The sequence below is a fragment of the Varroa jacobsoni genome, unplaced genomic scaffold, assembly GCF_002532875.2.
Source record: "Varroa jacobsoni isolate VJ856 unplaced genomic scaffold, vjacob_1.0 scaffold_404, whole genome shotgun sequence".
Taxonomy (NCBI): domain Eukaryota; kingdom Metazoa; phylum Arthropoda; class Arachnida; order Mesostigmata; family Varroidae; genus Varroa; species Varroa jacobsoni.
The window spans coordinates 1-16,005 of record NW_019213306.1 but is presented as its reverse complement, the minus strand read 5'-3'; the positions used below and the strand labels follow the sequence as shown (position 1 = coordinate 16,005).

Here is a 16,005-nt window from a genome sequence, read left to right as displayed (position 1 = left end):
AGGATCAGGAATCTAAGTGAGGGAACAAAATCCTCGAGAAAGCCATGGCGTGTGGATATCTGAAACAACCAGAACTCATACCGGTTTACTAAAGAACATTTGAGTCACACAGGAAGCGGTATATAGAGGTCATATTTGCTGGCGACATCAGCAATGCTTTTAGCATTTTATTTATTTATTTATTTATTTTTAGAAATTCGAATAAATACATTTAAAAAAATCGAAACATATCAATGGAAGTAGCATTATGTGGGATTATCTAGAAAAAGTTAAGGCTACTATATATCGCGTTAACTAATATTACAGTGCTAAGACATGAATGCGGGAAAAAGAAATGTTGATAAGTAAATAAATAAAGATTTCAAATCCAAGAAGATATATATGTATTTAAGACAAGTTGAAAATTGAAGAAGTTACTGTTTATTGCGCTAGGTTTTATCTCCTTTTTTATGCGCCATTTCCACAAGGAACCTGCATGAAATGTTTCACATAAACAGTCGATCTATATTAATATCTTTTGCAGTTTCGTCTACGTGTCAGGGTCTCTTGACCATCTAATTAAATGTTGCATCTATTAGCAGTGGATACCCACAGCAACCTAGTATTCTATGTGTGCATGTTAGAATAGTTGTGCCACTAGAATATCCGTATACGACTGTTATACATTGCGATATTTGTCTTTCCTTCTGACCGTGCATGTGGGTGTCGGATGGACGGTCTGCCGGTGCACACTTGTACAGCCGCTGTGAACAGCTGGGTGTAAACCTTTGTGTCCAATTTGACCAAGCGACTATAATGCAGCTCCTAGTAGTGTCCACCAGTTTCTCTCGTCATTGTCGAGGCCCGAGCATAGCCTTACCCACTCGCAATCCGCTGCTGTTGTTAGTGGAGGCAAATGACCATCGGCCACAGACTGTGTCTGTTTTGTCTCAAAACCAACTTCTGACAAGGCACGCCCGAGTCGAGGGTCTACATAGAGGTTCGGTAGCCTACTTAGTTCGATGTCACTCTACGGCTTGCGAGGCATAAGCGTCTGTAATTCATTTAACATAAAAGCCTCGACAATAGCTAGCTTCTGGGCCACCCTTCCTTCCTACTGGTCGGAGTCAAGTGACCCACTTTTTCAACTGAGATGAGCCACTGTCGCCTATATCATCAGAGGCTGTCGTTAATAGCATCCTCCAACCTTTCCCTCAATGTTCTTCAGAGTTAGACCAAACAAGTGAGGGAATAACGCAGAATAACACGATCTCATCGTTCAAGGGGACTTCAACATCTTCGACTCCATCCATTTCCTTACTGGATGTCCGATACCATATTGAAGATAGGCTTCACAATACACCGCTTAGGCGTATAATCAGGGTGATCGTTAATCTTAAATATAAATTTTTAGAATAACAAATAGTGGTTGGACTGAGGTGAGATCAGCGATTAGTAGGCATATTCTACATATGACGTACAAGCATAACCGATTGAATATACCCGGTTGCCATGAATATGTGGTATTGATCTTTTTAACAAAAAAAAAAAACAAAACTGATATAGAATCGTCTGCTCAGATCAGCCGTATTCTGTGAAAACAAGTACTATGGAAAAATTCAGATTAGATACCTAACAATTCACAATGTGTCCAACTTTACTTCGTGGTTTGCATATCGTCTCTGTGTAAACAGACAGCCCTCTATGACCGTTTTGCCAGCTTCTCCGATCATCTAAATTAAGCTTTTTCGCGGACAATGTTGGGCCCTCAAATAGAATAATTTAAACTGCAAAGTTGGTCGTTCATGGACTACGAAAGATAGCTCATAACAGAAACTTTTCGCCCAAAAATAAAACCGGCATTAATATAGCAGTCTTATGAAGGGGCAGAGATCACAGATGCATTGGTAAATAAAAAAAGTGCAGCAGCTTCAGAGACTTTGACGGGAGTTAATTCTGTCCGCAGACTTTTCCTGCCGTTTTCCGTTGTTGTCTAGCGGAGCTCCTTACGATATATTGCTTAGCCGTTAAAACCGAGCACAATATATCGTCAAACATGTGAGAAGCGCTGGTGGTTGGTAAGTATGTTGCAACGTTTAATATGGACCGAGAAGCAAACCTGGGCAAGGGTCTTTGGGCTTGACGCAACCAGTTCATCCAATTGGTTCCGTTTACCCTCTAGCACAAACTTAGCATCCAATGTTGTTCGCTCATTCGTTAGGGCGCAACCTGTAGAAGGAGCTCAATCATTAAAGACTGTTCCGCGGAGGTCGTTACTTCCATTCGTTTGTGCATTCCAAAAAAGCATTAACCTTAACAGCAGAAGCGGAGGGCAAGGGGGGAATCACGACTGAGCCGGAAAGAGAGTAGGTGTCGGACGTTGGTTGACTCGTAATTTTTCATCGAAAACTTGTGCATCGAACAGACCGTGAAGATATTCGTACTTTCAATCGGCTTTGCCTGGGCCGTCAAGTCGCCCTGTCGCAAAGAGCGCAATGGATGACTGTTATTTCACTGTAGCTGCACTAATAACAACATGCATTTGATGAGATATACATACGCGCACGCCGATTACAGATGACAGAGGTATCGTCTTCCATGTATTGCTCCCTATCAGAACTCCTCAATGGAACCACGAGATACAACCTCGTTCGCTCGTATTCAACTTAGTTAAAGCTATCTAGCACTATCTGTTGAACTGTTTTTCTTCTAGCATGCACCGTTTATAACAGGGCGCGAACCAGTTATTACCTAACTAATACTTCATGTAAAGCTCCGCAGTCATTTGAAAAAAAGCACCTACTGAGCATCGGATCTCCTTGTGCTAGCAACTACTGAAGAAAGTTGGCCTTCTTGGTTCTGGTCAGCTCTTCTAGACTTTACATCTATTACTCTTTCTCTTTGTTTTTCTATCTCTCTATCTCTCTTAGGTAAATAATAACCTAGTGTACGGCTCAATTGCGCTGTCCCAGCAGTGCAAACGCTAACTAAAGGTAGACTTTTGTAACCGGCCTTCATCGGCAATACACGCTTATTCAAACTGACTTCATGAAGAGGAAGCTGGCGCTAGTTGCTAGCCAATGGAACAATATGACAGTGGTTTGCATCTAATTTTATAATACCTACGAGTATTTAAAACAACATAAAGGATTTTCTGCTAACTCGACGATATACGAGTAGTTACTGATTGTATATGCAATTTGGCACAAGAATACTCGACGGGTAGGCTGGATGATCTGTGCCTCTGATATGCTTCTATAGTAAAATGATGACATTATTATATAAAGGTTGGTTTCTTCTTTATCATTCTAGCGGTGCGAGCGGATCGGATGCGCGGCGGACGAAACAAATTCGGTCCAATGTACAAGCGGGATCGTGCGAGAAAGCTGCAGATGTTACGCCAGAAACAGCTGGCGTTGCAATGCGCTGACTCCATGTCCCCCAGCACACTGGTCTCTATCGCCACCAACCCATACCCCATTCCCACTGCTTCGGTAAGTTAATTAGCTTAACATACGCACAAATAAACGTACAAAAGAGGTCGATATAGGCATTTTTGAACATTTTCAAAGGGTCCCTTCTCTGTCATGATCCGCTGCGTTTCCATACCATACGGTAGGCGCTATATCCCGATGTCTATTATGTAACTGTATACGCGTGTAATTATGTTAGGTTAATATCCCTCCACTGACTATTAAGTTCTTTGTTCGACTGGTCTTTTTTTAGTATTTCTATTAGTCAAGCATATTTTTATTGTGTAGCAAACAGAATTTTACTTAGAAACCAGACTACAAATATGGGAACTGCTATGTAAAAGGTCTATTTTACTCTGCGTAGGCAACACGAAATGTGTGTATCGTGTACGTGATTACTCTGTAACTGAAAAGACTGCTTGAAGGGGTATTGCTAAGTTTAATGATGCCATTTTAGGCCTGATGAATGTACTCCATTTGGGTCGGCCATCAAATGTCTCTGAGGGCCTTAGATGTCAAACACTGCGTTATTACCTCAGAAGGTGAACTGCAAAAAGGTCTGGTTCGTTTTAAATGTATGCAGTTTTATCAGAAATTAGGAGCCAGTGTGCGCCATAGACTGGGTGAGACACGCAAGGAAACACGGCTTTTCGTTGACCCTTAACATTCAGCGCAACATTGAGTATCACGCGGCCACAATGACAGCTTTTTACACAGAATTGTTATAAGTGATGAGAAGTAATGTTGCCATGTTGATAAAAAGCACTAAAAACTGGTCGCTTCGAGCGCTTAGATCTAGACTTTAGTCCAAAAAGACTATGATTGGCGGTTGGTGAGACTAGAGTAGTTTTATATACTAAGAAATGGTTTAATATAACCCGGCAGTCAACGAGCAACCATATTAGCTTAGATGGATCAGATAAACAAGGCTACCTAATAAAGTCCGATAGGCGGGACAGAGTCATATTTTCCTACGCCAATGCCAGGCCGCACGCGGTAAAGGGCGTTAATTCTAGCCTGCAAGCTTGACTTTGATATTTTTTGCACCCACCTTTCCTATTCTCTAGACCTTTCCAATCATTGAGAGCCAATGAATGTCCTAACAGTACATTTAATGAAGAAAAGACTACGAAGAACTGAAATAAACAGGTTATTGAAAGATAGGAAAGGCTGTGAAGAGTGACAGCGAATAAATACTAAATTAGTCTGTTTGAACAATTCCAGTGAAGCACCGCGTTTTTTTTTTTAATATGCGCGAAAAATGACATTGCTCATGTACCAATTAAACGCTAGCCAAAATTATTTTTCTAACAAAAACAATATTCTAACAAAGTTATATTTCACTAACAGTAACAAATATTTTTAACAACATCTTCGTCAGTTCAATTGAGTATAACACAATGAAGCTGTGTGGTCAGAAGGCATGAGGTAGTAAAAGTGAATGTAAAAATGTATCTCACATCTTTTTCTAATAGTTCACAAGTGGTCCACACCAGCGACAAACAAATACATGTATGATATTAGGATGTATATAGACTAAACAAAAAAAACGTGTTGAAAACTGACGCGTCAAGGACAAGCTGCGACGGAAACTCAATAACAGACAACGAACGGGTAAAGAGTCATCAGCCGATGGTTGCTTCTTTCAGATTTTTTTTCTAACCATGATCATAATGGAGAACGTTCGGTCCGTCTCGTTCATTCACATGGTAGCACACGGCTCAATGAATCATATGTTCAGCGTAGCGGCGGTTTACGTGCCCTATGATAACACGTGACGCCTAGATGCATGCAAAGGACAGCCAGGCGAATATGGGGTCCAGCGTTATTTGTAGGACGATTATTGTATAGCTAAATTAAATTAAATCTAGGATATACATTTAACTTTAACTTAGTTGAGCCTATGGCCAACTATTATTTTATCTGTCTTTCTCGTGAGGTACACATACAATAATAATAATAATATATTATTAGCTTTAGAGTAGCATGCGATACGGTTATTAGGCAACGACAGTGAGTTTTCTTCCAAGATTAAGTACATAGTGTTGACAAACAGACGAAATGACGGATCTGCTTTAGGCTAACAAAGAGGTTTGTACCTGTACTCGTACATGCTGCATTAGCAATTTCGAGCGCGTAGCATATTGCAGACTTTCTCTTAGGATTTACTTTGCTTTTTGTCAAAATGAGCTTTGCCGCGTGTTATAGTAAGTGGACACGATGCCTTTTTCGTCTCCGTGATAGTAACATGCTGACACATCTATTTACTAAACGTGGGTACAAGTAGTGGTTGACGCTCAAAACCAGCGAAAACACACTTGTCTCCTGCGATGAGCCAATCGTCTCGCCAATAACACCATTGCCGGAAGCTCGAAAAAGGCTCTGCCCTCCTGTCTGCATATTCTATTAGGTAGACTGACATAGCAGAACATAGCTGGGTCAAGGGTAGTCAGAACAGCGGTGATAGGCGCACGAGCGGCTGACTACGACGTCGCGTTCGAGTCTACCTCGGCGGTACTGCGCTCGGAGCGAAGTGATCTGAGCTTTCATGACGCGTCCTGCTCTCGGTTATCAGCTGCGTGAAGCGCGATTAAGAGGCCAGTTTAAGGGGAAGGTCAAGATTAGCAGTATGGGTCTTGCCAATGAACGCTGCGGCGTTTACGTTATAGAGGCCGTAGCGCAGTAAACGGCTACTATCGGTCTCTACTTTACATAGCAGTACATCAATGTTGCCGAAGACTGGGATTAGTAGAATTCAATCGATTTTTTTTCCACTAGTAGTTAGCTACGCCGGATCCATTTTTTGTGGCTTGAGATTTAATTGAACTTACCATAAACGTAAGTAAAACGTCTTACTCAACATCAACAAAACTCATATACTATCGTATTGGCTAAGAAACGACTGCTTTATGCGTAGAACAGAAGGACTGTATTATTCGGCTACTAGAGGCGGCTTTTTTTAAGCCAGGAAATCGATCGCTAGCCCGATTCTTTTTCTCATAATCCACTTCAGGTTAAGTTATTGTGGCTCCATAGACTCAACCCTCTTGCCAGTCAGCTGGCTCAGAAGAGAGCACGCCATCCCTGTATTTCGAGTTGTGCGTCCACTTTAGCCTATAAGGCATTTTATGAGATGGCTGGCTTCTCGGTTCGAACCTAGACCATAACGTGTCCGACTGAGAACACGCACATCTATGTTGACATCCACTTCCTTAAATGTATTCATCTGCTGCTGTTGCTAGGATTTCAAGCATATACTCTTTAAACCAATTCATTTGATCCTACAGGAATGGACAATGATATTGGGAATGGCATTATTAACTAGTCGAAGAACCCCAGTTCGAAACACTGCTGTATTAAGTAACCCTCACAGTTGTTCCCCGGTTATTCAAATTGGTATTGGCCTTTTGCATTGTACACTGCGTTATTTCGACGCGTTTAGCTTGCCTATATTTTACTTATGTTGGATGATAATGGCGAGCTTCTTAGATAATGTATCGATAGCTAATTTCTCGAATCTTTGTTTCAGGTTTCATCGCCAGGTATGTATGATACGAACGGTGGTGGAACGGGTGGTGTTAAACAAGAGATTCAGATACCTCAGCTGAGCTCTTCCACCTCTTCACCAGATTCTTCGCCTTCTCCCCTGCAAACGACGACGACAACCACGAGTTTATCCGGCCTCACCAATACTACCGTACGTATTAACGACACCTTTGTATTTCCTCCAGTTTCTAACGTAGACAAGTCATTACTAACTCAAAATTGTAAGCACCCCGTATAACGGCGAAATTATATAAACTCGCCTGTTAAATTGTATAGAAAAGTATTTGTTTCACAAAAGCGATGACATACTCCCGATAACCGACTGTAAAATATCTAAAGGGGTATATTCAAACAACTAAGAAAAGCAATTTGCAGCCAAAAGAGTCAATTATGTAGAGAATCAACTTGCCTGGAATATATACGAAAAACATAGAAAGGCTACATGATGATACTCAAGACAGTAGACTGAATTTTAGAATATTCAATCATAAAAAGACAGACATACCTTCATCTATATACTGCTGCATCTATATGGTGACTGAGCCTTCTTCTGATATCTACAATTAATCCAAAACCTCCTTCTGCTTATATATATATATATATATATATATATATATATATGCATTTCGGATTAATAACCCTATCCTAATCGTAAAAGAGGTGACTTTCGGTAAAGTTCTAAGTAATACAGTGAAGTTCAATCAATCACCCCCAATCAATCAACCCACCTATTCTAGACGACGGATTCGAGTATCTCCTCGCTGCTTGACATCTCACTCCGCCATCCATTCACCACAAAGGTAACATTTTATTGGCTACTGTGCTCCCTGTAGTATCATAAGAAACCTTCGCTCTCTCCTCCGTCCAACATAAGTGACAAAATGACGATACTAATTCGCCAGTGTGTTTTAGGTAACTCCTCTAAACCCGCAGGGACACTTCGAGACGCCGAAAACATCAGCGCCTAGTAACAATAATAACAACAACGTGAGCTGGGTCCCGCAGGTTGCAGGCACGGGTGGTGGATCAGGGGGCGGAGGCGGTGCGAAACAAAACCTCGTTCCGTTCCAGAATTTCGAAAGTGGCTTATCTTCATCCCAATCGCCTCTGCCACTGGTGCTAACCTCACAAGCGCCGTCACCTCAATCGAAAATACCGCACCTCGTTCGAGAGCTCCAAAAGAATATGACAGACGACAAGGAGTGGCAGTCCCAACTGTTCCAGCTACTACAATCGCAAACATACAACCAATGCGAAGTAGACCTCTTCGAGCTCATGTGCAAGGTTATCGATCAGGCACTGTTCGCTCAGGTCGATTGGGCACGCTCGACAATCTTCTTTAAGGAACTCAGGGTAAGCTCCAGGCTTTTGCCTCTCGGCGAAGAAATGTCAATTTAGGGAATGATACTTTCATAGTATCTTGATAAACGTTATATCGTACATATTTCTATGGGGATGTCGGGTTGCTATTAGTTGAATCGTGTATCATTCAAGATGTATCGTCGCAGAAATCCGTTGCTAGAAATTCGAAACACTCTCTGGATCCAGCTTTTAGAGCAAGAGATTATTCAACTTGATAAGTTAGCGAGATGGCGAAAAATATACATTTGTTATAATATTGATTTTTATTGAAAACTGCTGTATCTTTTGTATCAAGACAGCGTTTAATAATTAAGAAGGACTGCGTTTTCTATGAAGTGTGTTCAGGTAGTCGAGGGCAATTGATAGTGCGATGACAGGAAAAGCTGTTGTTGCTATTGCCACGACCATATCTGACGCTGTTGCCTAATTGCTGAACCTGTTGGTTGGTTGGTCTATGCTGACTTGTGGCGTCCATTTTAAGCCACTAGACACCGTCGCGTGTTTGTCGCTAAATCGGATGACTCTTCAGTGGTTAAATGGATTCTCGTGGTCGCACTAGAGCTGCTGCTAGAGCTGCCAACACTCACTGCTACTTTCTACCTATCGACTGCTCGACTCACATGGCAGACCAGAATGCCACGAGGGCATCCGTGGGGATTCCAGAAATTCACCACCGGAGATGCCACAGTTATCACATCCCTGCTTCGCACTATTCACCGTGTACAAGTTCGCTTACTGCACACAGCAGAGCATCATACAACAGCTAGCGGGTCGTTGTGTTAGCGTCTATTGCTCGTGCCTGTAATGCAGAGTATATGCGGCCTGTTTGTATTCGTTGTTGAAGCCGCTCAGACAGATAGCCAGCTCCGGCCTGGCTGGCTAGCTGGCAATCTCCCTCCTGGCTGCTGACTCTGAAACTGTCTTAGCAACGGTGGTACCGATGACAACAGGCGACGTATCGCAGAGGCAACGGTTCTTCTCTGTTCTCTCTAATCTGACGAAACGATCGCTGCTTCTCTAAGAGGCGCCATTTTTTCTGACTCAAGAAATGCCCTCGGCAGGAGGACAGAAATTGCATGCTACTTTCCAATCTACGATTTTCATATCGAACTCAGGGGCGCGTATTTTATTGATAAAAACTTCCCATTTTGTCAATTTGAAACGTCACGCCTTTTCGTGCCGTTTCTTGTAGCCGCGTAAGCCTGTTTTGCTTGTTGCACTTCATACTGGCAAAGGTGGCGCTGTTGCGCATGGCATTGTTGTAAGGCTGTCGGCAGTTTGCCTCTCTAGTTTAGAATGAGTCCTTGTGCCGTAGTAAATGTACCGACAACAGCTCTTGTGGCATGCCTGTCTGTTACATGGTTATTGTTGTTATTGCTGCTGTTAAGCCTATCTTGGCAACACATCCTGCACCAACCGCAAGGTGGCGCTTTTCGCTGTCGTTCTGCTTATAGCGTGTGTAGAATTGCTGGTTGGCAATAATATCGCATGCGTGTATGTGTGTTTTTGTCTGTGTGTGTCTAATGACGTGGCGTAATGGGCAATACCTGGCTAGCGGAGCTGCCTTGACACAGTTATGAGCACATATGAACGGGGCTCCCGCCACAATTCGGTTTTAAAGACGAACCCTCTGTTGCTTGTTGCGTCGAGATGACTGGCAAGCCGCATTAGCCAATGCAACGCTGCCGACCCTATTACTACAGTGAAGTCCTGAGGGCTATACGGGCAGGCGTTGCCACGTCGACGACGACGACGACGACGACGATAATGATGATGATGATGATGATGACAAAGATGCTAAAGACGACAGCAACGCTACGAAAACCAAAGCCACCGAAGAAGAACAGGGGCGACTGGAACAGCTGAAGCGAACGTTGAAACGACGACGGTGGCGGTGGAGGCGGCAGAAGTAGCGCCGGCCCGTCTATGGATGAATTTATTTCTTACTGACTGACTGACTGGATGGTGCTAGATTATGGTGGTCCGTCGGCTGTATGGGGTCACTCTAGCTAACAACCCTCGCAACGCATGCCACGATTGACGAAGCTGTTACCACGGTAGCTGCCACAATGCTGAGTTTCTCCCCATACTACTCTTTCTGCGTTGCTGTTGATTCTTCGGACTACAACAAACGCACAGAGCGATCACAAAGGAGGGCCAAGAATGCTGTTGCGAGCAAGGGGATGGCGATCAGAGGGCGCACGCAGACAAGATGCGCAGACAGGTAACGGTAGCAGTTGATGATGACGACGGTTGATGGTCTGGCAGCAGCTGTTGCTGGGGCTGCTTCTGCTACTGCCACCGTCGACGTAGAGAAATGACAACAATGACTGAAATTTGTCAGGCCCTGCGCGATGTCAGTGCCTTATGTGGTGACACAGGGTCCATTTTAGCTTTCTTTGCTTCTGATCTGATGGAACCGAGTAGATTTAAAGCCTGAGCGGCAGTGAATATCGTTAAGTGGGGGAGGGTCTTACATAAACCACTCAGCCAGGTCAGGGGCGATGGAGTTTTTCGCACTAATGATGTTCTGTCATGCTTTATAATAAGCGCCAGTAGAGAACGCATAATACGCGGCTAGCGGGCAAATACGTTATTTCTATAACGTTCACAACGACGCTAACTAGTTCTTCAATGGCAGAAGTTAGTGATCCGTATGGAAGTCTTTTTGAACAAGTCCACTGACTTCAGATTCCAGGGTTTTCAAGTGATTGCCCTTCAAAACAGCGTTATTCTTTGCTGGGGGATTTTAGAAAAATGGGGATGCATACTGACAATCGTTTGCACACACAAATTCGCTACTGATGATATGCTGACTTAAGGTTAGGTCTATAAATATAAGTTCGTGTAGGTCCTATGATACCACATGAATCCGTGATATTCCTGTCGAGAGTTACACGTTGTTTTATTTTATTGACACATTTTGAAATGCCTTAATCTCTATAACGAATAATTAAATCCCTATGAACTTAGACAGGAGCATGCGGGCGCTAAGCAAAGTTGTTATACGATTTCATAGTTCCCACGGCGCTCGAGGCAAAAATGCGCAACATCATCGTCAGCATGGCGGCTGTTTAGGAGCGCAGGCAAAGGCGAAAAACATACAGTGTGCCGCTTTTTCCCTGCTGGAGAGATATCCCACAATGAGTTTTACCACATGGATAGGCCCCTTTGCGAAAAGGACTCTACTTTTACTGCTCTGGTTGTGGGAGTTGGTCGCTTGCCTCTATAGCACCTTTTCAATAGGCATACGACCTCGGGCCGTAGGGCCTCCTTGAGATTTATTCCTCCAGCTGAAACGGGACAGTGAATGCAGACAATTCCGTTGGCACGAAGTTAGTTTTCTGTTTGCAATTGTTGGGTGCTCTCAGAAGTAACTATGTTGCCCACTGATGCTTTGATAGTTTACTGGAAGGTTTTGTGTGCCGCAGAATGTCAGGTAATGCTAGGCCACCCATATTGTATTTGCAATACGTAGCGAATATTTCTTGGCAGTCCCTGGAATACCTTAGTAAAGCATAGCCAAATGCGCCAGCTCTATGCAACGGAGCTATTTTGGCTTTACGATTACAGAAATGTACTAAACGAAACGCAAATACCTTTTTTAAACATAGAAATAGGTATAACTTCTACTATACGCGTAGCTCTTTGGCTTTTCGTCAGACGATTCATTGAAACCCGCAAATGTATAGCATTACAAAGTAAACTATGCCTAAAAGCCTCTATTATGCAATCAACGAGAGTCAAACAAATTCCATGAGGGCCTAACTCGACGACGAAAATTACTGTTTAAAAAACCATTTATGTAGATAAAGTAACAACATTAGAGTAAGTACGTTAGTGAGGCAACACTAAACGATCTTGAAAATATATACTTATATATATGTATATATAAGAATAAGTCACGCAGGACGTGCATTTACAGAATAAAAATATATTAATGCTACATCACTGAAGCTGTCGAGATAACAAATCACTTCAGATCGTATACTAAGTTGCGTACAATTTAAGGCTCGACCTAATCAGCTTTGCGTTAGCGCTACTCGACTATATAGATACATGTATCTAATATATGATATTCTTTAACATATATATTAGTGGTGGCAACTTGTAATCAACGAGTGTTCATCATCAGAATTATGTTACGGTTGATTAATATTTGTTGTGAAATCGGGAAGGTAGCCTTGTATCGAAACAATGGATTAAACCTGGCGAACTTCGCTCAGTGTGCGGCATGTCCTTGCTATAGTTACGTAGAAAAAAATCCGCTTGACCTAATGAACATCGTAGCGGCAATGCAACACGATTCTACACAAAACTTTCAGGCTTCTGTTTGTACGATGCCATCTTAACATAGGATCATTGTTTTGAACGAAAGGCCTTATGAAGTTTCGCAAGAGATATGGCTTTTTGATGGTTCTTGCTGATCTTAAGGGGTCTAAGGTTTGTTTGGTTTATCACTTTTGGCCGTTTGTGCTTTTCGGAATTGAGTTAAAGAGAAGAAACATGCAGGGTGTATTTGTTTCGTCCTTGTCTCTTCAATCTTCATTTGCTCTTAACACTACCTACTATCGCTGCCGACCCCTAGGTAGGGCCTAAGGGATAACGGTAATTTCTATCCTTCTGGGTCGTCATGTTCACAGGCGTGACCTTTTAGGGCGTAAGTTAGCATCGTAAATAAACAATAAAGTTTGCGGAGAAACAGGTTAATGCTTGACATCGTCTTGTCTGCGATTGTGGCCGTGTTAAGACATGGAGGAACAAAGTGCAAGAAACGACTTGCGAAGCATGAACAGATCAAACATGCGATTTCAACAAATGATGTTTTCTACTGTCGCTATTGGTGATGATAGTGATCACAATTACGCTGCTGCTGCTGACAATGATTATGCGCGGAAGCTTATTAACAGCATCGTCAGCGGTTTATGGGACAAAAAAATAAGGTTCGTTAGTCTGCGTTGATGCTTTCTCCTGGTCGCGACTATTAATGCTGCTATATATCTGTTATTTCTGTAAGAGTTCAATTGGAGCGCCAAAAGCAGACGAGATGGCCGTGTGCTAGATAGCTGCTAACAGCTATTAACGGTAAACGGCGACGCACGACATCGATTCTACTGATTGTGGTGGGGATTGTAGTGATAACGATGGCGCTTCGTTTGTATTTCTCCATTGCGTACATACACAGATTTTTGTTTGCTAGACGCCGTGTGTTTAGAACCGATCTAGCTAACGTTTAATTGTAATATGGTATAGGTATTTTGCATTGTGTCTGCAATTGATTTGCTCGTAAAAAGTACAGTTTACATTTCTGAACACCCACGACCGGCGCTTACTCAAATAAATGTATCATTTACGGTGAAACGCTCTTCATTCAGACGCATTTGTTCCGCAAAATCCTATGACTTCATGCTTCAGCTAGCTGTTAGACGGATTAATACTTTCTCTGCTAGTGCAACACGTAAGCACCGGACTGGAGTTTAAGTTCAGGTCGTCGGATCAGAGAACTTGTAACGCGCCAACACATTGGGTTGAGGTTCTGCTTTATTAACGATACTGAGAATAAGGCGAAAACATCTTTTTTTCCGTATGTCGTTATGCTACGTCAACGCATCTACGACGAACGCCCGGGTTCTGAGCATAAGCTCAAACCGGCAACCCAACGGACTACAAGTTATTCCAGTAGATTTGATTAATTATCGTTACCACGAGGACCTGAGCGTACCGAATGAGTCATAATACACGTATATATCGAACGTATAGAAAACGATATATATAATCGACAATTTCTTTCTTACTTTATTTATAATAGAATGGTTCTCCATACTTCCGTGGTACGAATAACTACGACGATTTAACTATAATTGGACCCGTTTACCTATTCTGTTTGTATTACAGGTGGATGATCAAATGAAGCTATTGCAACAGTCCTGGTCGGATATGTTAATCCTTGATCATCTGCATCAGCGCATGCACCATTCGTTACCTGACGAAGCTGTACTACCTAATGGACAGAAGTTCGACCTTGTCTCATTATGTCTCCTCGGAGTTCCAGCTATGGCAGACCAGTTGAACACTGTAACCCATAAGTTGCTTGACCTACGATTTGATCAGATCGATTTCGCCTGTCTTAAATTCCTCATGCTACTTAATCCAGGTTAGTTGGGTTTGTTTCTTATTGTTAGCGATATAATTATGCAGACTTACCGTCTTCCTGTGCCCTTTCTAGTGAGACCTATAATCGGTAAACAAAAGCTGAATTCATTTTACCGGTAAGATAGGTCAGACGACACACACACATGCCATGCAGCTTTCGATATTGGACTTAAACCCATTGGCCCTTTGTTTGAACCCAGCAAGGTTCATGTAAATTAGTACACTTATTTGCTGCATTTTAATACCGCCGATACCTGCCCTTCGTCAATTAGTTACTGCATTTATTCAAAGTTAATTTCGAAGAAGATAGATAGCCGAAGAACCAACGTGTGTAAATCAAGCGTACTGATCAAAATTTTCCGAGAGCTAATAAACCGTAATGACAGAAGCGACTAACAAGAGTAGATCCCTCTTCAGCTGAGGTGCGCAGCCTATCGAACACACGGTTGGTTACGGAAGCCCAAGAACAGACGAAGCAAGTGCTTCTCGACTACTGCACGAGCAATTATCCCAGCGTCACTGTGAGTATATGCAGTCTATCTGTTTTTTTCTCTATAAACATATTTCATACATGTCATACTAGCTATTTATATAACACTATTCAATGTGCACCAGTATATATAATACGCTAATACGGAATTTGATTTCGAAGTAAATTTGAGTAGCAAAAACCCCATTCAATAGCGTGTACGATTTGTTTTTTTTTGCACAATAAATTGTGCAAAAACTAAACGTGCTAACGTACTTTGTTATCGTTGTAATTATTATTATGAAAATTCGAGTAAACCAAATGATTCGATCATGTTATTATCTAATTTTTGAGAACTGCATAGTAATTAACTATTTTTCTAAACAACAACGTCTGGTTTGGCTTGAACAGGATAAATTTGGTCAACTGATGGCGATCCTTCCCGAAATCAAGAGCATGTCAATGCGGGGTGAGGAGTTCCTATTCTTTAAGCACGTGAATGGAAATGCGCCGACCCAGACGTTGCTCATGGAGATGCTACATGCGAAACGGAAAGCCTAAGATAAGCCAGTGGGTTAATCCGTCCCCAAGTTCCCCTCACCTGCTATTATACTAGACGCCTTCCTTGGACGGGAAACCGTTTGAGGGACACGCAGACAGGCCGTCCTACTGCATCTCACGAAGTCTGGCGACCACACACCTGGAACCACGACAAGAACATCTCGATCATAATCGATGATGACTCTGATCCTGCCCCTTCATCCCTCAGTCTATTTGATAGGACAACTGTAGATAAACAACAGCTGGAATAGTGACAACAACACGGAGCCTTTGAGGTCGTTCCATAGTACGCAGTCGTTCCGAAAGAATTAAGAAGTATAGGATGAGAAGGCGGATATATTAAGATGAAGAAACAAGTTGTTCCCGAGTGATTTTTTTGTAGCTCGAATCTGTAGTAGTCGTCGCCGCCGTCGTCGTCGTCGTCGTCGTCGTCGTCGTCGTCGTCGTCGTCGCCGCCGCCGT

At 42.6% G+C, this 16,005-nt stretch overlaps 1 protein-coding gene across 5 annotated transcripts in view; it reads left to right on the top strand.

Moving 5' to 3' along the window:
* LOC111260127 (ftz transcription factor 1) overlaps positions 1 to 15,999 on the top strand; it is an 89,241-nt gene extending 73,242 nt beyond the window's left edge. For 3 of the 5 annotated variants that reach the window (XM_022832631.2, XM_022832635.2, XM_022832634.2), the window contains exons 3-8: positions 3,292 to 3,473; positions 6,982 to 7,149; positions 7,911 to 8,351; positions 14,256 to 14,514; positions 14,919 to 15,034; positions 15,394 to 15,999. In XM_022832631.2, coding sequence (XP_022688366.1) covers positions 3,292 to 3,473; positions 6,982 to 7,149; positions 7,911 to 8,351; positions 14,256 to 14,514; positions 14,919 to 15,034; positions 15,394 to 15,543 — 1,316 coding nt within the window. In that variant the 3' untranslated portion in view covers positions 15,544 to 15,999. The remainder of the gene's footprint in view (positions 1 to 3,291; positions 3,474 to 6,981; positions 7,150 to 7,910; positions 8,352 to 14,255; positions 14,515 to 14,918; positions 15,035 to 15,393) is intronic. The other 2 variants (XM_022832633.2, XM_022832632.2) reach the window with 2 other exon arrangements.
* Positions 16,000 to 16,005: the final 6 nt, after the last annotated feature.